This window comes from Neopsephotus bourkii, unplaced genomic scaffold (assembly GCF_033783945.1).
Source record: "Neopsephotus bourkii isolate Nb327-2 ecotype Australia unplaced genomic scaffold, CSIRO-AGI_Nbou_v1 NB_1080, whole genome shotgun sequence".
NCBI lineage: Eukaryota > Metazoa > Chordata > Aves > Psittaciformes > Psittacidae > Neopsephotus > Neopsephotus bourkii.
This window is the reverse complement of record NW_026901568.1, coordinates 3,803,656-3,822,216: the sequence shown is the minus strand read 5'-3', so window position 1 is coordinate 3,822,216 and position 18,561 is coordinate 3,803,656. Positions and strand designations below refer to the sequence as shown.

Sequence of the window (18,561 nt, the reverse complement as noted above, 5' to 3'; positions counted from 1 at the left end):
TTTTGCATACTCGTACACATTGCCATAGCATATATTTCAATGTACATTACAGGCAGGCAGGTTGAATGGAGCAAAACTACTTTCCCAAACCAGCTCTAACAGGTTTAAGCTTTTAGAAGTAACAATTTCCTGTCATTTCTGGATTTTGGACCTTTATTAATAGGACAGGATTTTTCCCATCAATCCCAGTGGTGCACCATATTTTGAGGACTGTCAAGGACAGCTCTCTCGGTCCTGCTCTCACGCGCTATGCAAGCAGGACAGGTAACACAACTTCACCTCTACAGAGTCACTCATGGCCTCGCAGAAAGCACTGCAAAACCACACACAGGAATTTGAAACGTAGCCTTCTGCCTCCTACTAATGCTCTTCTTTGGAATTAGGGAAAAAAAAAAATAATAAAGAAATGGCTTGGCTAGTCTGAAAAAGCCATCTCCAAGTCAGGTGCTGGGACTGCCAAGTTAGTTACTGCCAAATAATTCCTGCCTGTGGGACACTGAGTAATGTACCACAGCAGTGTAATCTGTGGTGGAGAGTTTTATCTCCTGGGAAATATAATTTTTTTTTTTGATAGTGGCTATTTAGAGCAATGCAGCAGCAAAATATTTGCTTTTTAGAACGTATCTTTATCAGCTTCTTGGCAGGGATGCTTTAATAGTACACAGAGACTGGAATGAACACAATGAGAATAGAAATCTCACCCCCAGCTCCTTGCGATTGAACACTGGCTGTTTTCACATTTATTTGCAAGTCAATTTTGAGAAGCTATTAATGACAAATTTAGGCTTCATTGCTGAAAGTCCCTGGGTTGGAGCAGGCTAATGGAAGAAATGGTTAGTTTAAAACATTACCTCTCATTTTCTCTTAGGATCTCTCTTCCTTTCTTCCACGAATAAGTAGGTTTGGGAGAAGCTTTCGGCTTACACTCAATGATTACTTCACCACCCACTTTGACAAGAGTTAACTTTTTCAAGAGTGTTTTTGAAAAGTCTGGACTGACGGCTGAAAGGAGAAAAACACAAACCAACAGATCAGAATTACCTCTGCAAAAACCAAAGTCAGGCTTTTTTGAACATTACAATATTCCAGGGCTGTTTCTCAGCTGCAATTCCTAAATGATCTGACTTTATGAACTGTGTGCATACAGATGGGGCAAACATGCTGGAATGCTTCAACACTGTTTCGACTTGAAACAAACAGTTCAGCTACAAACCTCAGAAACCAGTAACCTCGGCAGGCAGCAGACACCCGCTGTCATGCACATCTAATCTGGGGCAGCACCCCTAAGAGCTACACATGCATGAATTGTATAATGTATCCTTTTTTTTTGTGTCATAACAGCATGATCATAATTTCCAGAAAAGATGGCATTTTTATGTTTTATATTCATAAGCTGCATAAACTGGGTTTTTTATTTTAATGCTATAAAGGTGGGAGATCTTGACACGGTCAAGTACTTAACCAAGCAAAGCAGGGCAAGACTTAAGTAAGTACCAGGGTACGAGATACTCTAAAATAATCTTTTTTTAGTCTCTTCAGGAACACTCTCCTGTTTTGTGAAGAACAGTCAGATATTCACTGAAGCAACCACCAAAGCCCTGCAGACAATCTGCAGCCTGGCTGTAAGGCAGGCCGGGCAGGGAGGAGGTGGCTTGGCTTCTGATTCTTGCCTCAAAGGATTTTTAATGATTTATTTGATGGGACCTGATGGCAGGCAGAGCTTTGAGGTGGCTGCCTCTTGACTGACTCTGGTAGTAAACTCTCCAAAGACAACCAGAAGGTTTTATTTATATCAAGTAAGAAAACTTTTTTTTCAATATAGAAAGCTCAAAGCTAACAGGTGAGGCAGCTCAAGGGTTTTATGAACAACTCTTGCCTTGCTCTCTATATCTTTGATTACAGGAACTTGCAACAAACTCTTCCCAGTCCCCTCTAATTCTCTCCATGCTCTTTGCTAGCTGCATGCCTGCACCATTCCTGTATCCCCTGAACTTGCAGCATTTTCCTCCACCTACTTTCTTGCTGCACCCTCGGCGGTTAGAGTTTAGATCACCATGCACTGTGTTCTGCTTGATGCTCCATAAAATGATCTAAATCTTACCTGAAACAGCTGGTAGACAAAAACCTGCCATGTGATAAAGAAAGCAAATTCCTTTTTCTTATGGCATCTCATCTGCCTCAGTTCCTTTGGATATATAAAACATACTCCTATACTGATAATGGGATGGGCTTTACGCTCAAATATAACACGTCTTCCATTTTCATGAAGCAGAGTTCACTACTCTATGAGCTGTGTTGTCTTCTATGTCCTCTCACAGATGACTGACTTCATTTTAGCATAGAGAAAGACATGCATGTTCTTAAAGACTATGAAAGATCCATGTTAAAACCAACAGCAGCTATGTAAAACACTTCAAAATGAAAGGAGCCATCCAAGGACAAGTTCCCACCAGTGCACTTAGAACCAGATGGACTATTATTTCTATCGTATTATCATAACTGATACAACATTACTTCTGGAAGTAATGTGTTAGATGATTACCCAGAGCTTATGAGCAAATCAAATTTTTGAATAATCCTGTTATTTCTATCTGTGTATTGAACAGTTTAGACTGCATTTTTTGCAAGTCATTTACTACTTCCTGCTTGGTCCTGTGTGAGGTAGAGGAGCTGCACAATATGGGTTTTATTCTGTGATGTTCAAAACATCGTCATCTGACATTTAGAAACCCTGGGCTCAGTTCCCAGCACAGCTTCCCTGTGACACCTTAGAGGTAAAGCATTTGATTTCCTCACACCTTGCTTGTAAAATGAGGATTTTAATGACTTTTATTTTTCCACTCCAGGCCCACACTTTTTATTTTTTCTTATTTTAATTGTTCTTTAAAAACATTAAGCCTGAAAATTCTTTAAGGTGATGACTGAATCTTACTATACATTTTTACAATGCCAGCACAACAGGATCCTGCTTTTAGCTGAAGATTCAGGGCAATATAATTGGCAACAATAATAGAGAAGAATCACTGTGAGAAAAGCTCTGTCTGTAATTTTCTCCTTTTTTACGTAATTTTGCTATAAGTCTCACTTTCTATTAGTGGTGTTTAATCATTTCAAGTGCTTAACGTCAGGATCTTTTAAAATAACCATTTTTATACTCAGAAAGATCTGTTTAAAAGCTAACGCTTCTCAGCGAGAGCTCAGAATATTGACCTCCTTTGAAAACCACAGTGAAAAGGAAAACATGCTGGTTTTCTTTAAAAATATGCCAAATTAAAGCACAGATCCATAGGAATTAATCTGCAGCACACCGTTCTGGTATTTTTCACACGTCATGCAGAAGCAAGATTGCATAACCCAAATGAGAAGTCAGCCAAATACAAGTAATCTGGCAGGTTTTTAAGAGAAGGCTCTCCAAAGTCTTTGCTCTTTATGCAGACATAAGGTTGGCCCCTGGCTGCTGCTGGGCATGGGGAGGCCCTGGAGGTGCCCACCAGCGAGGCCTAAGACTCTGTCTTCTGAGTAGATCTGCCTTTCTCCTAAAGGCTCATTTTCACCAGGGTTTTGAATAGATGGGAAGAGCAACAGCAACTTTATTTTGATTTCTTTCACACAGTAACATGTCCAATCTATCTTAGCACTCTGAAGTCCAATTTATTGAGCATTATTGTACTTTTCTTGAACAACAGTGCTGGCAATCTTTCAAATGATTTTTTTTTTTCTATGCAGGCATCTATCAGTGCTGATAAAAAATGACCGATAATTGAAAATGCCATAATCAGAAAAGACCTCATGCTTTTATTCTTCAGGATAGAGAAGAGAACAATGCTATTGAACATTTACTTTGAAAACAACTAAACCACTGTTTTGTAATCATGAATTCTATTTAACCCTTTGAAACTACAAATCTATGCTGACATACTGATTTCTACGCCTGCCCGTCATACAAGAGCAATATTTGTGAATGAGGTACCTACTTGCAGGACAGCCATGGCTGGTAGGAACCTCCGGAGATGGTCCCATAGTATCCCTGCTCAAGCAGGGGCAGCTACAGTGGTCTGCCTGGGGCCTGGCTTTATTATCTGTACACCCTCCCATCCCATTTAACCATCTGGATTCACAGGAGCTTCTCCAGGTATTAACAGGGATGAGTAGAGTAGGTGCATACAAAGCAGGTGGGACAGGAGCTGTTCTTGGTGAGGGTTTGGGACAGGAGCATTACAACTGCCATCAGAATGATGAAAGGTCTATTCAAACTTTGCTGCTTTTGGGTGGTTTGCAACATTCAGGATAGTAAACTTACCTATGACACTCAGTTCTGCACTGGCAAAAATGATGCCATATCTGTTTTCTGCTACACACTGATACATGCCGGCATCCAACAGGCTGACGTTTGTTATTGTGAGCGAGCCCTGCTCTAGCTGAACTCTGCCCTGTAGGAAACAGTAAAACAAATAAAAAAGTAAATAAGGAGATCCCTCCTTAGAACAGAAACCCGGCAGTGGTTGTGCTGTGTTTTATACCAAGGTGGACAAAAAAATATGTAGCAGTAGTGGGAAGAATTTAGATGCTCCAGTCTATTTTGCACCAGCTAAATTTATATCATGGTAGATACTAAATGATAAAACCAATATAGTAGTTGGCAAATACAATTTAAACTGGAGGACTTTCCCTTGACCTCTCTGTGATTTAATATCCAAACCATTTAGATTAATATCCCTTTCAAGTAGATAAACCTGAATCAAAAAATGCACTTCCGTTCTATAGTGGCATATCACAGCCAACTGTTTCCTTTAAAATATTTAAATCAATGGTATTATGAGCATATATGGCAATGAAGGCTAGTAAGGCTGGTTGCCATATTAGCTAGCACAGAAAGAAATACTTAAAATCCTCTGCAGTTTACTGAAAACAATATAGATGTTAATAATTTAATGATCCTTTACTTCATATCAGCCACAAATGTGGTTTAAGTACAAGACCATCTGCTAGTGACCAGCATGAAGCAAGTAAAATTAGTGTGTGGAACAAAAGACTGGGGTATCATTTGTCAGCCTAAGGATATGGAGCTTGTGTTATCAATTTTAATAAGTACAGCAAAGTGTTCCCTCCCTCCCCAGGAGTTTCACCACTTAAAAAAAAACAGTAATATAAAGAGCTATTGGCTTTCTACTTGGCTGTAGGGCAAAAATCTAAGGTTTGAGCAATCTTTGTCAGGGTTTGATCAAATCTGGGCTGCCATATTCTTTCACAGTAAGTGAAGGGGGGAAAAAATGCTGGCTACCATGAAAGAAATGATTTGGTCACTTGTTTTCAATTTGCAGTTATAACAGGGGTGATTATGGCACTGAGTGATGACTCTCCAGTGAGAGGCTGGGCAGGCATGGTGGTGCGACAAGGTGCATTTCCCCAGCTCCTGCGTGTCACCCTCCTTTAGACAGCTCTTCATGTCCCTAGCAATCGCAGGCTATGCTCCTGCACAGGGACACAGCTCAGCAGGAGCAGGAACACCGTTAAAGACCAGCAGAAATGCTAAGGTTTCATTAGCAGCTGAAGTTCACCTGAACAGGATTTGACTTCATTTCAGGAATGACCTCTGAACATAGAGAAGTTGTATGTCCTGCTTGTCACTGACAGCAGCTCTTCTGAAGCCATACAGTTGTGCCCACCAGGCATAGCAAAGGACTGCCTACACAGTGGGGGTGGATATCAAAGCAACACTGTCCTTTCTATTTCCATTCCAAAAGTAATAAAACATACAGAGATGAGAAACCTGGCAGAGCATGAAAGGAGTTACAGAGCCTGTGACCCTCCTCCTCAGCAAGGGGCTCTAGTGGTGCCTACCTGGGGCAGCAGCGGCTCCCCATCCTTCAGCCAGCGGTACGAGGGCTTTGGTCTCCCATTTGCTCGGCATTCCCAGACGACACTTTCCTCTATGGCTGCATGTGCATCGTTGATTTTCTGAATCCAGCTGGGCTGAGCTGCAATGCAGAAGTAACGAATAAAGTATTATATCTGTAACCAGCAGCTTGCTTTCTCAGTGCAAGCAAGTGACCATTTCTTTCTCTATTAGCACGTTTAAGGGTTGGATTTAATAACATGGTTAATAATTGCTGAAGACAGTTTTTCCCCTGACACCACTTCTGCTTCTGAAGGTGGCACATGCAAGATCAGAACCTGATTTCATTTTATTTTTAATTAAAACACTTGATGAAAAACAGTAGCTTCAGAAACCCTGATCATCATTCAAAACCAAAGCAACAGTCCACGTGCTACCCCTTTTTTATTAATGGCAGTGTTAGACCCCTGGTCTTTCAAATAGAGACATTTTCTTCTTCAGGTCTATATGATTTAGGCTTCAAAGCTCTAAAATTTAGCATCCAACTTCAACACTTGTAATTTAGAACTACCTTTGCATTGAAATTAAGGTTACTTAGGTCTGCATGGTTGTAGGCACTACTTCAGATCCAAATTCTCAGTCTTTTCTTACATTAGGGACGTATCTCCAAGTACCATCATAGGAAGATATTCCTTGTGTATGAAAAAAATTTGGACACAATACTTGTATTAATGACTTTGAACAAACCTAAAAAAGTCCAACAACAGATATTGAAGATACATTTTGGTGGAATTTGGTTAAAACTGGCACTGGCAGTTTTCAGACACTTATGAGATGGCTTAAGTTTAGCCAGACTCCACATGCGAATTCCACTAAAATTGCCGCGTGTTTTTGGAGGCTCTACAAAACCTCTGACTTCTTTATGTTACTTTCATAAACTCCATCTGTCCCAATATACCTAAAATACTTTTTAGAAAGTCCCATTGAAAAGGTGAGCAAGTTCATATTTTTCTACTGGCATATGCCCTATTATGGCATAAGAAAATCTGAGAGACTTAGTAGGAAGATGTTGCCAGCAGAGGTCTCTAAGAACCTGGTTAATACTTTTTCTCATGTAACCAGATTTAAAAAATAACTAAGATTACTCAAAGACAGGTAACAACTTTAGAGATCTCCTTGGGATAGGGAGAGGTCACAGGAGGTCTGAAAGGACAAATTAAAAAATACCAATATGGTAAGTTCCATATACAGTTCGTATGATTATACTGAAAATATTGGTATGTCTGCCACGATGTGATGCTGGAAACACATCTGGAGATCTCAGTGTCTTTTCAAACTACGTTCAGGCTGTGACAGATACGTGCATAATCCCACACCTACCACACTACACACTGCTCTTCTCACCGTGCCTACAAGGCACAGAAGAAAGCTGAAGAATTTTGCACAGCCTCTTAATTCCAAGGGACTTGTGAAAAAAGCAGAAAGGTGAACTGAATGTAATGACAAGGCAGAAGCAAAAAGCAGCAGCTCAAAAGGAGAGGCAAGCAGTGTTTACTTCTATGACTGCCCCTCCTGCCCCTGTAATATTTTAAGCTTGTTTATAATCTGTATCTAAAGAGATATGAAATGGAAAGCTTTTAAATGTAGGAAGATGAAAGTCAGTTTTGTCATCCGGAGTAAGAACTTGAACAATTCCATCAAACTGAGACACGCTGCGCAATTGCAACGGGTTCAGTGGCTCATGAACATTTGCAAATTATTCATGAATTTATATATTTACTATTCTAACAGTATCCAACTCATAATTTTGAAGAGAGTCTTATAATACCACAGAATGAGCTCTATAAAATCACACAGATCCACTTGCCTTTTTGGCAGTATTGAGTATTTTACTGATTTTCCACCTAAAACCAACCAATCAGCCAAAAAAATCAGACAAAGCAACTGAAAGTAACCTGATAGCAAGAACACCCATGAAAAGTAACATCTGTGCTGTAACATGTAAGTGTATGCTATGTAAAAAGAAAGAAAACTCTTGTGCGGGAAAGAAAGAAAATTCAGTTTTTCTCCTTATTTTAGGCAGACGCCCCAAAGAGGGAAAATTCTCACTCAACACAGTAAAAGACTTTACCTGTCCAGTCTTTCTCGGGTACTTTGCAGGCTGCACATCTGAGCTCCTGCCCTAAGTAACAGTGCTGAGACTTCAACATGCAGCACTGGAAGCTTCCACCCCTGCTGTTCACTTTACCCTTTCCTGCAGCACCCGTGAGATGCAGCCTTGGACTGTGTGCCTCTTTTCACCCCTCTAGTTATTTTAACTGCTTAAACTTTCTATCCTAAAGCCATTTAGGATGCAGAGAAGTACAGAAGGAGCATAATAGGTCAAAAAATAAATCTCAGTGAAAACCAGAGGAGTCCTTTGTTTCACAGGAGCTTCATTCTCTGCTGCTCTTTGGGAGAGTTTTCTAATTAGGTCAACCTCTCCTTTCAACAGTTCATTTCAGAGAATAGCACGCACGCTCCTGACTTAATCTTGAGTAATACACAAGGGCTGGTTCATGCAGCAAATATGTTTGAGCCGCCAAATGAGAGTCGCCATAACATAATGAAATTTGACAACCTCCCATTGGGGATAATACGAAGACATGGTAATACGACACAAGATTTCAAGCACGATAATTAAAGCAATTCAAAGAAGGATATGAAACCAGCTCCATGCTACATTTTCTGGCATAGCGACATCATCTGAGATAATGACAAGGTTTAATTTGTGACTGGTAGTAGTGCTCTAGAAAGAAATCCTTCAGATCATTTCAGTGGTGCTGACCAAAGAAGAATTCTTTCATATGAAAATGGTCTGGAACTATTTTGGGCCTACTTGGAGTACTTAGATATTACTGGCTTTGGAAACATATTGGAGGAAAAATATGGTACTAAAGAAAAAATTTACATGGAAGCTGATTAAGAATTCATCAGAGTTGCAAGAAAAATTCATATGCTAAATCTATAAAGTGGAAGAAAAAGCTTAGAAATTTAAGCATGACTCTTATATCAGGATAGCTTTAAAGAAAAATATCCCCCTCCTAGGAGATGAGAGCTGTCTGAATTTGTATTCAGGAGGGATGGAAGAAAAATCATGGCAGTAGTGAAAAGAAAACCTGTTTACCTTTGATCACCTTACAGCCTTCACCAACACAAAGTGGGACATTTTCAACCAGGTGACTAGGACAGTATGCTCAAATATACTCTTACTTTTCTAAGACCAAAAAAATCCAGACTGATTCTGTCTTTTATTGTAACAAACGGAAAGCAAAAGTAGGCACTAGAAAGCTGGACCAGAAATCACATCCTAAAAGGCATTTGGAAATGAAATAACAGAGCTGGTGATGATGCATCACATCAGAAATGAGTAAAAAACCCAAGGATTATGGGAACAATATGAGAAATAAACCAGAAATAAATCTGTAGGACTTAGAAGTTGTCTGTGAGTTCAAAACAACCAAAAAGACTAAAGCAAATGAGGTACTAATACATATACAGAATCCAATTCTCGGTCGGTGTATATTGATTTCAGTGTTCCTAAGCCAATTTATAGCAGCTGATGACCTAGTGCAGGCTGTGTAATTCATCATTAATGGCAGATGAAAGGCTGAATGACTTGTCCATTACTATATCTTTTCTAAGGAGATTGAGACAGAGCCCAGGATCAAAAAACTCTAAAGACCAGAAAGCCAAGCATAAGAAGCAAGAAAAACAGATGGGAAAAATAGATGAGTAATTATAAATAAAGAATGCAGCCAGTGTATACGGTTTGTGCAGACAAGTGCATGCGTCATTCTGGTCCAAATGGGGATACAGCTTCTGTAAACAACCCCCTTATGTCCCTAATTTGTTATCCTTAACAATGATCTCAGGAATGTGAAACCAGCCTTTAAATTACCACTTCTCCTCTTTTTTTTCTTTCCTCCTCTTAATCCCTTCATCCTGACCTTTACTGCCAATTAAGGACTATTTGAAATCTATACAACCTCAAAGCTGTGCAAATTCTCCACCAAAGTAATTTGCTTGAATGCTGCACCTTCATTTGTCTGCATCTTTGGAAGGCTCACCACCCCAGCAGGATGTCTCCATTCCTCTTGTCTGGAAGACTAACCAACATGAACCAGCCTAGCAGTTCTGCTTGGGGCTAAAATAGTAAGTATCAGAGGAAAAGGAACAGAGGAACATTTGAAGGAATTAACCTAGCTGGTAAAATACTTAAGTTGTCCCTACCTTTTACTCAGCTCCTGTTCCAGAAGCTATTGCACCATTACATGACTTTCTCCCCAGTTATGCTGGACACCAAAAGACTAGGTATTACAGGTCCATTCATAGAGACCAGTCCTCAGATGTTTATTTACTTTTCATACCAGACAGTCCAGACTGCAGCTACCCAGGGGAGTGAAGCTGTGAGGTGCTCTATGAGTAGACTTTACACTTGATTTCTCATGCCTACTTGTATTTTTGCTTCTCCTGCTGAAGAGCTATTTCCCAAGCCAAAATGATAATAATTTGAGCAGTTTTTCTGAATCTCCTAAAAACTGATTTCTCTATAAGCAGGTTTTCAGCATTCCCTTGGAAAAGGAGAAGTGGAGGAGAAACGTATCTATTCTCTGTGAGGAAACTTGTTCCAGATGCAAGAATTCTCTTGGGCAGCAACTTTTTCAAACCTCACAGTTATTCCCACCCACAATAAAGTCTGAGAAAACACGTATTCCATTGGCAAGAGTCATGACAGCCTCCCTCTGAGCAGTGATTTTCCTCAGGGTGAGTGTAAGTAACTGAGTTTGGGCACTGCAATGGTTGCTCCGAAGGCCAACTGCCCATTTCTGGAAGGATGGATTTGGCTGTTGCCCAGTGTTTAAGTGGTGGTTAACCAAGAGTTAAACTGGCACAATATTCTGCAATGACACAGGATTTGAGAACTTTAAATAAAATGGACTTTGAATAGAAACAAGGAAGATGCCTGAAAATGAGAAATCAATTGGCAACATATCTGTATAACAGGTATCAAACTGGGTTTTCTAGTGAGACATGTAAAATTGTAATTAATAATATACACTTGTCCTAATCATGTGAATTTTCTTGTGTTTTTATCAGTCCAGAAACTCATTTTACTTCAAGTGGCTTTGAATTTTCAGCAAATTATTTGTGATCTGGGACCTAAACTGAATAGAGACATACAACTGCCTGATTTTCACTTATGCAAATTTCCTTTTTAGACCTCTAACCGTAATGAAGAGCATAATACAATTTACATTTGAGGTTGTTTCATAGAGTGGCATAAAGTGGCTTTCGCACAAATAAAACACAGGCCCACTGATGAAAGGGAGGCTCTTTTCACTGCAAAATTATGGAGCCACATGAATTCCTGGTGGGACTTTGATTTGAGAAGTATTTAATCTGAAAAGCGGTCCAGCCAATTAAATGGTTTCTTCTGAATATCTTACAAAATGCTGCAAAGAACCGTAATTAGTTACAAATAAGAGCGTCTCTCTGCTAATGCGGATGCTGCTGCGCTGACACTTTTAGAAACCATTTTATCTGCAATTTTTTCCTCTTTGCCTTGGCTTGCCTGCAAAGTGCTGGTCAGGGAGCAGATGATGCCATGTAAGACAGTGCTGATCTGACTGGAAAGCCCAATGCCAAATTGAACGGTTTTGGTCATAATACCGACAGACAAATGTTCCCAGTGGTGGTGTAGCTCCTCAGCCTGTACTGGGGTGCCTGTCCCCGGCCCAGCAGCCCTACCTGCATGGCACAGCAGCCTCTCCCAGTGCTGCTTGCTTTGTGCTCTCACCACCAGCCCCATTTAACATGCTTATATTTAGAGAGACAGCTATTCTTCCTGTTTTCTGTTACTCAGACTCTATATACCATTGGGGTGGAGGATATCAAGATGTTGCATTGTTTCATCAGAGGAAATCAATACAGGAAAGTGTAAACGCACACTGAAGCAGATCCAAAGGAGTAAGCACTGGCACAACCATCTCCTTTCAAACTGTGCGTTAAAATATACACTCATGTTTTTAAAAAGTCTGGGAGAGAAATATGCTGGTGTGGTGGTACAGAGACCTTTGACAATGGTCAGCAGGGAGAACCTGGCCAAAGCACATCAGTGGAGCTGTAGAGAGGCAGTGAGGCCCTTGTCCATCAAGGGAAAAAACTTTGAGCAAAAAATGAGTAACCACAACAATGCCTGGAGTTTGTTAAGCTTGTGCATCTGCCTGTTGCCTCTTGTCCCACGCTCAGGACAACCTTTGGGTTGTGCCTGTCTGACAAAAGAAGATCTGAATCAAATGGCATCTAAACTTAACATGAATGAAACAACATCCACGATGATAATAAATAAGCATCTCCTTGATGCTGGTTTTATGAACGAAAAAGCAATTTCTTTTTAAATTAGTGAGCTACTGTAATCTGTTTACTGTACTCCTGCCAAAAGGAAAAAATTGTTGGCGTTGCCTTTTGCTCAATAAATCTTGGCCACACAGAGGTTTATCAAATTTAAAATTTATGAGCAGCCAGATTAAATATAGAATCAGGTCAATGGGAGTGCTTCCAAAATGCTGCGGATCAAAACACACAGCTGATGGCGTGGCGGACTCTCGTTGCGGAGTTCGATGAAAGAGCAGGTACTCAAAGCAGAGGCGCTGGTGCAGCTGGTGCTGTGTGCTCCAGCTGTGCTGGCTCATTCTGGGGACCTCACCCGCCCCAACCCCAGGGATGTAACTGGCATGGGGTTAAATCTGTGGGGAACAAGCTGCAAAGTCAGGAACACAGTGCAACATGCATTTATGGCTGCTAAATGAGGGTGGAAAAGAAGATGTGTTGCAGTTTAATTCGCTGATTTGTGGTAGGTGTTATCTGTTTGGGAATGGCAGACAGAACAAGAGACTTATGGCAAGAAAACAAGTGGTATATTGTTCAGAGTTATAACAGTCAAGGAAGCAGGTATAAGTCACTGTAATTGCATTAACATTTACATGTTTTCTATCGTGAAGGTCTATCTATCAAGTGGGACATACATCCCTCAGAACAAATGCTTTTGGAGAGCAATAAAATACAGACTGTTGCAGAGGCTCAAAGCACAGAAAACAGAAGAAGAACAGATCTTGCAAGTTTAATTGACCTTTCCTGTTGCAACAAGAATGTCAAACAACTTCAGTGTCACTGATATGCTAACAGAGGAAAAAATAAACATTGATACAAGAATGAAATACAGCAAAAGTCAACCTTCCCTGACAACTTCCAGGAACACTGAAAGAAGCTGACAACGGAGGCAGCACTGGGTTATCTACAGTGAACAGGCAAATTTGAATTTAATTTTCTTTTTTTTTCTTTCTTTTTTCCTTTTTCTTTTCTACTATTCAAAGATGCAGATAACTGAGTTTAAAGGAGTCACAGCATTAGAGCCAGATTGTGATCTCCAGGGCGCACATCATGACAGAGCACAGCATTGTGTGCAGGCAGCACATCCAACCACCCATATCGCATCCTTCTTTGCTGGGTGCCATCCCCAACCTGCCTAAAGCAACCTGAAAAGCTTTGCTCAACATTACAGTAGTAATTCAATAACACTTCTCAGCTTTAAAAAGAAAAATGATCAAGGAAAAAGACTTTCTTTCAGCTTCAAATATTTGTATAAGATGTTTACAGCAAGTTACTTTTCCCCAAAATAGTCGTTGCTACGTGAAGCTCCAGAGCCTCGCTTACAGAAAGCAGATTTTTTATAAGAGATCTGCAAACACACTCCTTGAATACTGAATACTTACTAACCAGTAACTCATCTTCCTCAAGACAAGGATGATATTTCAGTCAATTATCTTTAAAACCAGTAACCAGGAGAGGTGGCAGGCTAGCACCTCTCCGTAGGGAGGCTCCCCTGCTCACGTGAAGAAAAACATTAGCCACAGTGTCAGCTTTTGTGTAGGATCTGCAGTCCTCCAGCTACGGGATTGAGACTGGTAAATTAATTACAGCAATTTGGTTATAACTTGATGTATGCTACGGAGGGAGTATACCAAAGGTTTGGTTTACTGCTTTGAAGGAAGGCAGGTTTGGCTGTGGGTTGTAGAGCAAAACTGTACAACTGATAAGGCTTTTCATTTACTGTCCACATGGGAAAAATCAGGACAAACTTGCATTGTCTGATGAACAGAAAAAACAATTTTCAAATCTTTTAATTAAAAAAAGAAAAAAGAAAAAAAAAGTTTGAATTAACCCCAGATTCTTTTTTAATATGAAAGATTTCACTTTGTTCTTGTTACTTCACTCCTTTTTAACGTTTTCTCATTTTATGTTTTAAAAGGAGAAGTGTTCATTTGAAATGCAAGCCCCAAAAGTTCTGATTTCTAAATGAAAATGCCTTTTAGGAATATTTCCAATTCCTATACATGCTTAAGGAAAAAAAAAAAAATTCAATGTAGTTTTGCCAGGAAGGATAGATCCCAAACTCTTTTTCAGGGGCAAATTTCCTATAAATCAAAAACATTCTTCTCATCCCTGGAGTCCAGCCCAATCTTCCCTGCTGACAGAAGTCAGGCCCTCGGGAGCATTTGGGGGAGAAAACAAGGAATTTTTCTCCATGTGTTCCATAAGGAATGACACTATAAAGCTCCTGAAGATGGTAACAGGGCAGCAACAAAGAAATATTTTTATGGCAGTGGGGAGGTCTCTGCACACCTGAAATGTGGGATATGTAACCTGCAGCCCCTCCACAAAATACCAAACAGAAGCTAAGAACCAAACCAACAGCCCATTCATACCTCTACAACCCCAATCTTTGACTCTCGTTTACCTCTACACAACTAAATCCACAGTAACTCAGAACAGGTAAAAGTTTCCCCCTGTAAGCTTGTTTCATCTCCAGAAGCATTTAATTTGCTTTTAATAATCTCTTAAAAGCATTTGATTTGCAAGATGGGGCTGTTTCCAGCAGAAATTTTGTGGCAGGCAGATACTTTTATCAGGATTAGAGGTACACACATCTACTTAACACAGAAGGCCTGTGAAGTTTTATATTTTTATGTGCCCTGATCAATGGCCCTGACTTCAGTGCAAGAAGAGCATGTGTAGTAAGTCTTTGTGTGAACGGGCTCCAACAGTGTTAAATCCCAACTTTCTAGGCTGTGCAACCAGTGGCTCCTCTTGAAAGCAGTCCTTAATTGCTTGCAAGCAATTAACATTTATTAACACAAGCTGAAGCAATACATACAGAATAAATCCCAAGTTGTAACCACCATAATTCTTTACCAGAGTACCTACTTCATCCTCACAGCCACAAGAAAGCAAATGAGCCATGTGGAAGTGTTTTCTGTATGTTACCATGCCAATGTCCTTCCAGCTACGTGTTTTTGTTCCAACTGCTCTGATTCTCAATTAATATGCAACATTCAGACAGGTTTTATTTCATATCACAACCTTTTTGAGACATGCCATTTACAGAAGAAAGTAATTTTTAAAACAGCCCCCAAAATTACTTTCTCACAAAATATTTACTGCATATTGCATTTGATACAATAAAACCCCCTGAAAGCTGGCAGTCTGCTTACCATAAAATGTCAGTTGTCCTCGTGCCACATTTTTCCCACGCACGTTTTCAGCTACGCACTCATAGAGTCCAGCATCTTCCTGCTGAAAATTTGGGATTTCAAGAAGTCCACTTGATCTGTGTCTCCTGGCTTTTCTGGGTATCTGTTTCCCATCTGCTCTCCTCCAGCTAATTGTAGGAACTGGGCTAAATAAGAAAAGTAAAGCAAAATAAGACTTTCATAAAAAGCTATGGGTCTTTTCCTGATACGCTCTTGTCTGAACAACTTAACACTGTTTCATATTGGAGGATGATGAAGATGTGGTCAGTCTGAAGCACAGGATCTGAAGCAATTTTATTATAGGTGGCTTATAAACATACATATGTATACCAGTGGTGTATTGCACACGTAGTTTTAAAAGCAGAAGGCTATATTATTAAAATAACAATAATATTATAAATTTTACTAATACTTAATATCAAAGTATTATTAAGATGCTGTTTTAACAAAGTGGAATTAGGGGTTCTGCTGTGGTAATACATACACTTTCCTACCAGTCCCACATTTTTATTTTGGAAATATTGCCAGAATTTACTCTAGAAAGAAGAGACATGTTTTAAGTGTGGCATGAAACCTCAAAACAGGAGAAGCACAAACACATCTTTACAAAGTAAGTTATGTCTTCTCTCTTCCTTGGGAAAGGAAGTCTATTGTTTTGGTGAGCAAAGCCCCTGCTCCCCAAGTCCTCTGTCTGTTATGAATGCACTCCTGCTAAGGAAAGTGAATGATTAGGAAATCCTGCAAACTCTAAAATACAGCACTATGAAAGGGAGAAGCTGGAGGAATAATAATAATGGATGAAAACTTACTTCCCCAAGGCAAAGCACTCCAGTTTCACCGTTGTTCCTTTTGCAGATGGAACTGTTTCTGGGAACTGCACTTCTATTTTCGGCTCATACTCCCCCATCACCCCTGTGAACATAAAATAGATGCTAAAGCTTGGTTGAATTTTTGCAATAAATTCGCAAGTGTTCCCGTGCTAGCACAGAGCTGCTCTATACATCATTACTTGCCCAATTAATCCATTCATTTTGAACATGGCCTGTTTCTAACAGCCGTGGAGTGTGGGCTCTTTTCCCATTTACTGCCAGAGGAAAATCTGAACCAGCGCTCCAAACCATCTGCCAAAGATTAAAATTTCTTCATGGCTCTGTTACTTTTTTGTTTTGAATATTCAGGATTGTTGCAGGAAACTTGTGAAATAACGAAAGCAATAATAAGGGAGGTTCACCACCTTCTAGAAAACGAAATGCGGAACAAATAGCCATTAGAAAAAGTTTTAAAAGCACTGGAGCTAATCGATGCTTCTATTAACTTCGAGGATTTAGATGCGCAGAGATCACACTCTTTGGGTAATTTCTTTATTTTTACTGCTCCAATAAATCATGTATTGTAGCAGCCTCTTTATGGAATTGTGTTTAAAAATTCGTGCATATAAAAAGGCCATTATATTTATGATAAATGGCTACGTTTCTAGTCACTGCACTGTCTTAAAACCAGCACATATAATTTCACCAATAGTGATTACCAGCTAATTGATGATTGCAGTTTAAATCTTAACTGTGCGGCACTTCTTGGATGTTGGCCAAGTGCGGGGCAGGCGAGTAGCGCACAGGCTGCAAGGCAGAAGTGGTGCTGGATCAGGCCAGTGGAATGCCAACAGAATACACAAATACAGGAATGAGAGAGCACAGGTAACACAAAAATGTGAGAGCATGATTTTGCAGAGAGATTCCGGTAAGTCCAGGCTGCAATGCTCTATTCCGCCCCCCTGCTTTGCAAAGAGGATGCAAGAAAAGCCTTTTTTTTTCTTTACTTTTTCACAGTTCAGAGTTTTAAGGTTGAAAATGCTCAGTATGAGGCTTACATCAAGTCTACCTTTACAAGCTGACTTGAGTTACCTGTTCTGGTGCAATAGCAGGTTACACCACCTTTCTTCCAACCCTTAATTGCAAATAAGCACTGCTGCTAGATTATATAAAGAGGAGAGGCGGCACATCATCAATCATCAAAATTAAATGCATTTATTAATAATACAAGCACTCTCTCCATAGTCATGTCCTGGTCAGCACATACAGATGGAAACCCATGAGTCTGCATCAGTGCTCCAGCATTCACACACTGTACAAACAAGAATTATGGGGCACGCTCTGTTTAGCCCTCTGCACATTAACACTGCAGCCCTGAAGGGCTGGAAATGTCTATTACAGTTAACATCATGGAAAACACTCTCTGTTCTCCTGGTTGTGACACACTAAATCTTTGTAAACTTGCCTATATTTCTCCAGACTCCATGCTAAACATTTGCTAGGTGAGGTTCCACCAAGCCAAGAGCAGATACTGCCCAGTGGTGCCCAAGGGCAAGGCTGGGTGTAGCATTTGGGAATAGCAGCATTGTGTTGCTGATACTAGAACTTATTGGGACATTTTGCCAGAAGACCATTTCCAGGTTCTGCAATGAAGCCTGCAACTTTGGCAGAGGAAGATCTTCTGAGGATATATTTTGCAGGAAAGTCTGACCAGATTCAGACAGTTGCCTCACTGTGGAAGACGCTGGCGTTCAGGCTGGAGACTTACCTAAAGAAACCATGGTCTCCATCACCCTCCGATGGCTGGTCATCAGAGGTGAAGAGCTGCTTGATACCTGTGCCACCAGCCATCACCTGCCCCATTATAACCCAGGCATCTGAGCAGAGGAGATGCAGCTCCCTCCAAAAGCTCCGCAGGTTCTGCTGGCAGCCAGCTGGAGGGTGGGAAACATGGGAGAAAGGGAGCCAGGGCAAGGAGCCACCTTGCCCTTGTCAAGCAGCCCACTGATGGGCCAGCTACCAACCAGTCCTCAACAAGCAAAAAAATCAGACTCATCTTCATGGCACATCAGATGTTTTATGTGTTTGCGTTTCAGAGGCTTTCCTATTTTTATTTCCAATTTCAAGGTTTAAAAACGTGCTTCTGGATGAAAGTCCCAGGAATTTAGAAGCAAGTAATTTGTCTGAGGAGATGATATGCATTTCCTGACAACACCTGTGAAATGTTAAAGTTTAATTGGCCCATACAGCTGCTGCTGATGGTAATTTTATTCCAGGACTATTT

The 18,561-nt window shown here is 40.3% G+C and overlaps 1 protein-coding gene across 4 annotated transcripts in view; it reads right to left on the bottom strand.

The window, feature by feature from the left end:
• LOC133217001 (contactin-4) overlaps window positions 1-18,561 on the bottom strand; it is a 341,090-nt gene that overhangs the window by 60,472 nt on the left and 262,057 nt on the right. For all 4 annotated transcript variants that reach the window (XM_061362129.1, XM_061362133.1, XM_061362130.1 and 1 more), the window contains 5 exons: window positions 16,278-16,380; window positions 15,430-15,614; window positions 5,842-5,978; window positions 4,301-4,430; window positions 852-1,002 (listed from right to left, as the gene is read on the bottom strand). In XM_061362129.1, coding sequence (XP_061218113.1) covers window positions 852-1,002; window positions 4,301-4,430; window positions 5,842-5,978; window positions 15,430-15,614; window positions 16,278-16,380 — 706 coding nt within the window. The remainder of the gene's footprint in view (window positions 1-851; window positions 1,003-4,300; window positions 4,431-5,841; window positions 5,979-15,429; window positions 15,615-16,277; window positions 16,381-18,561) is intronic.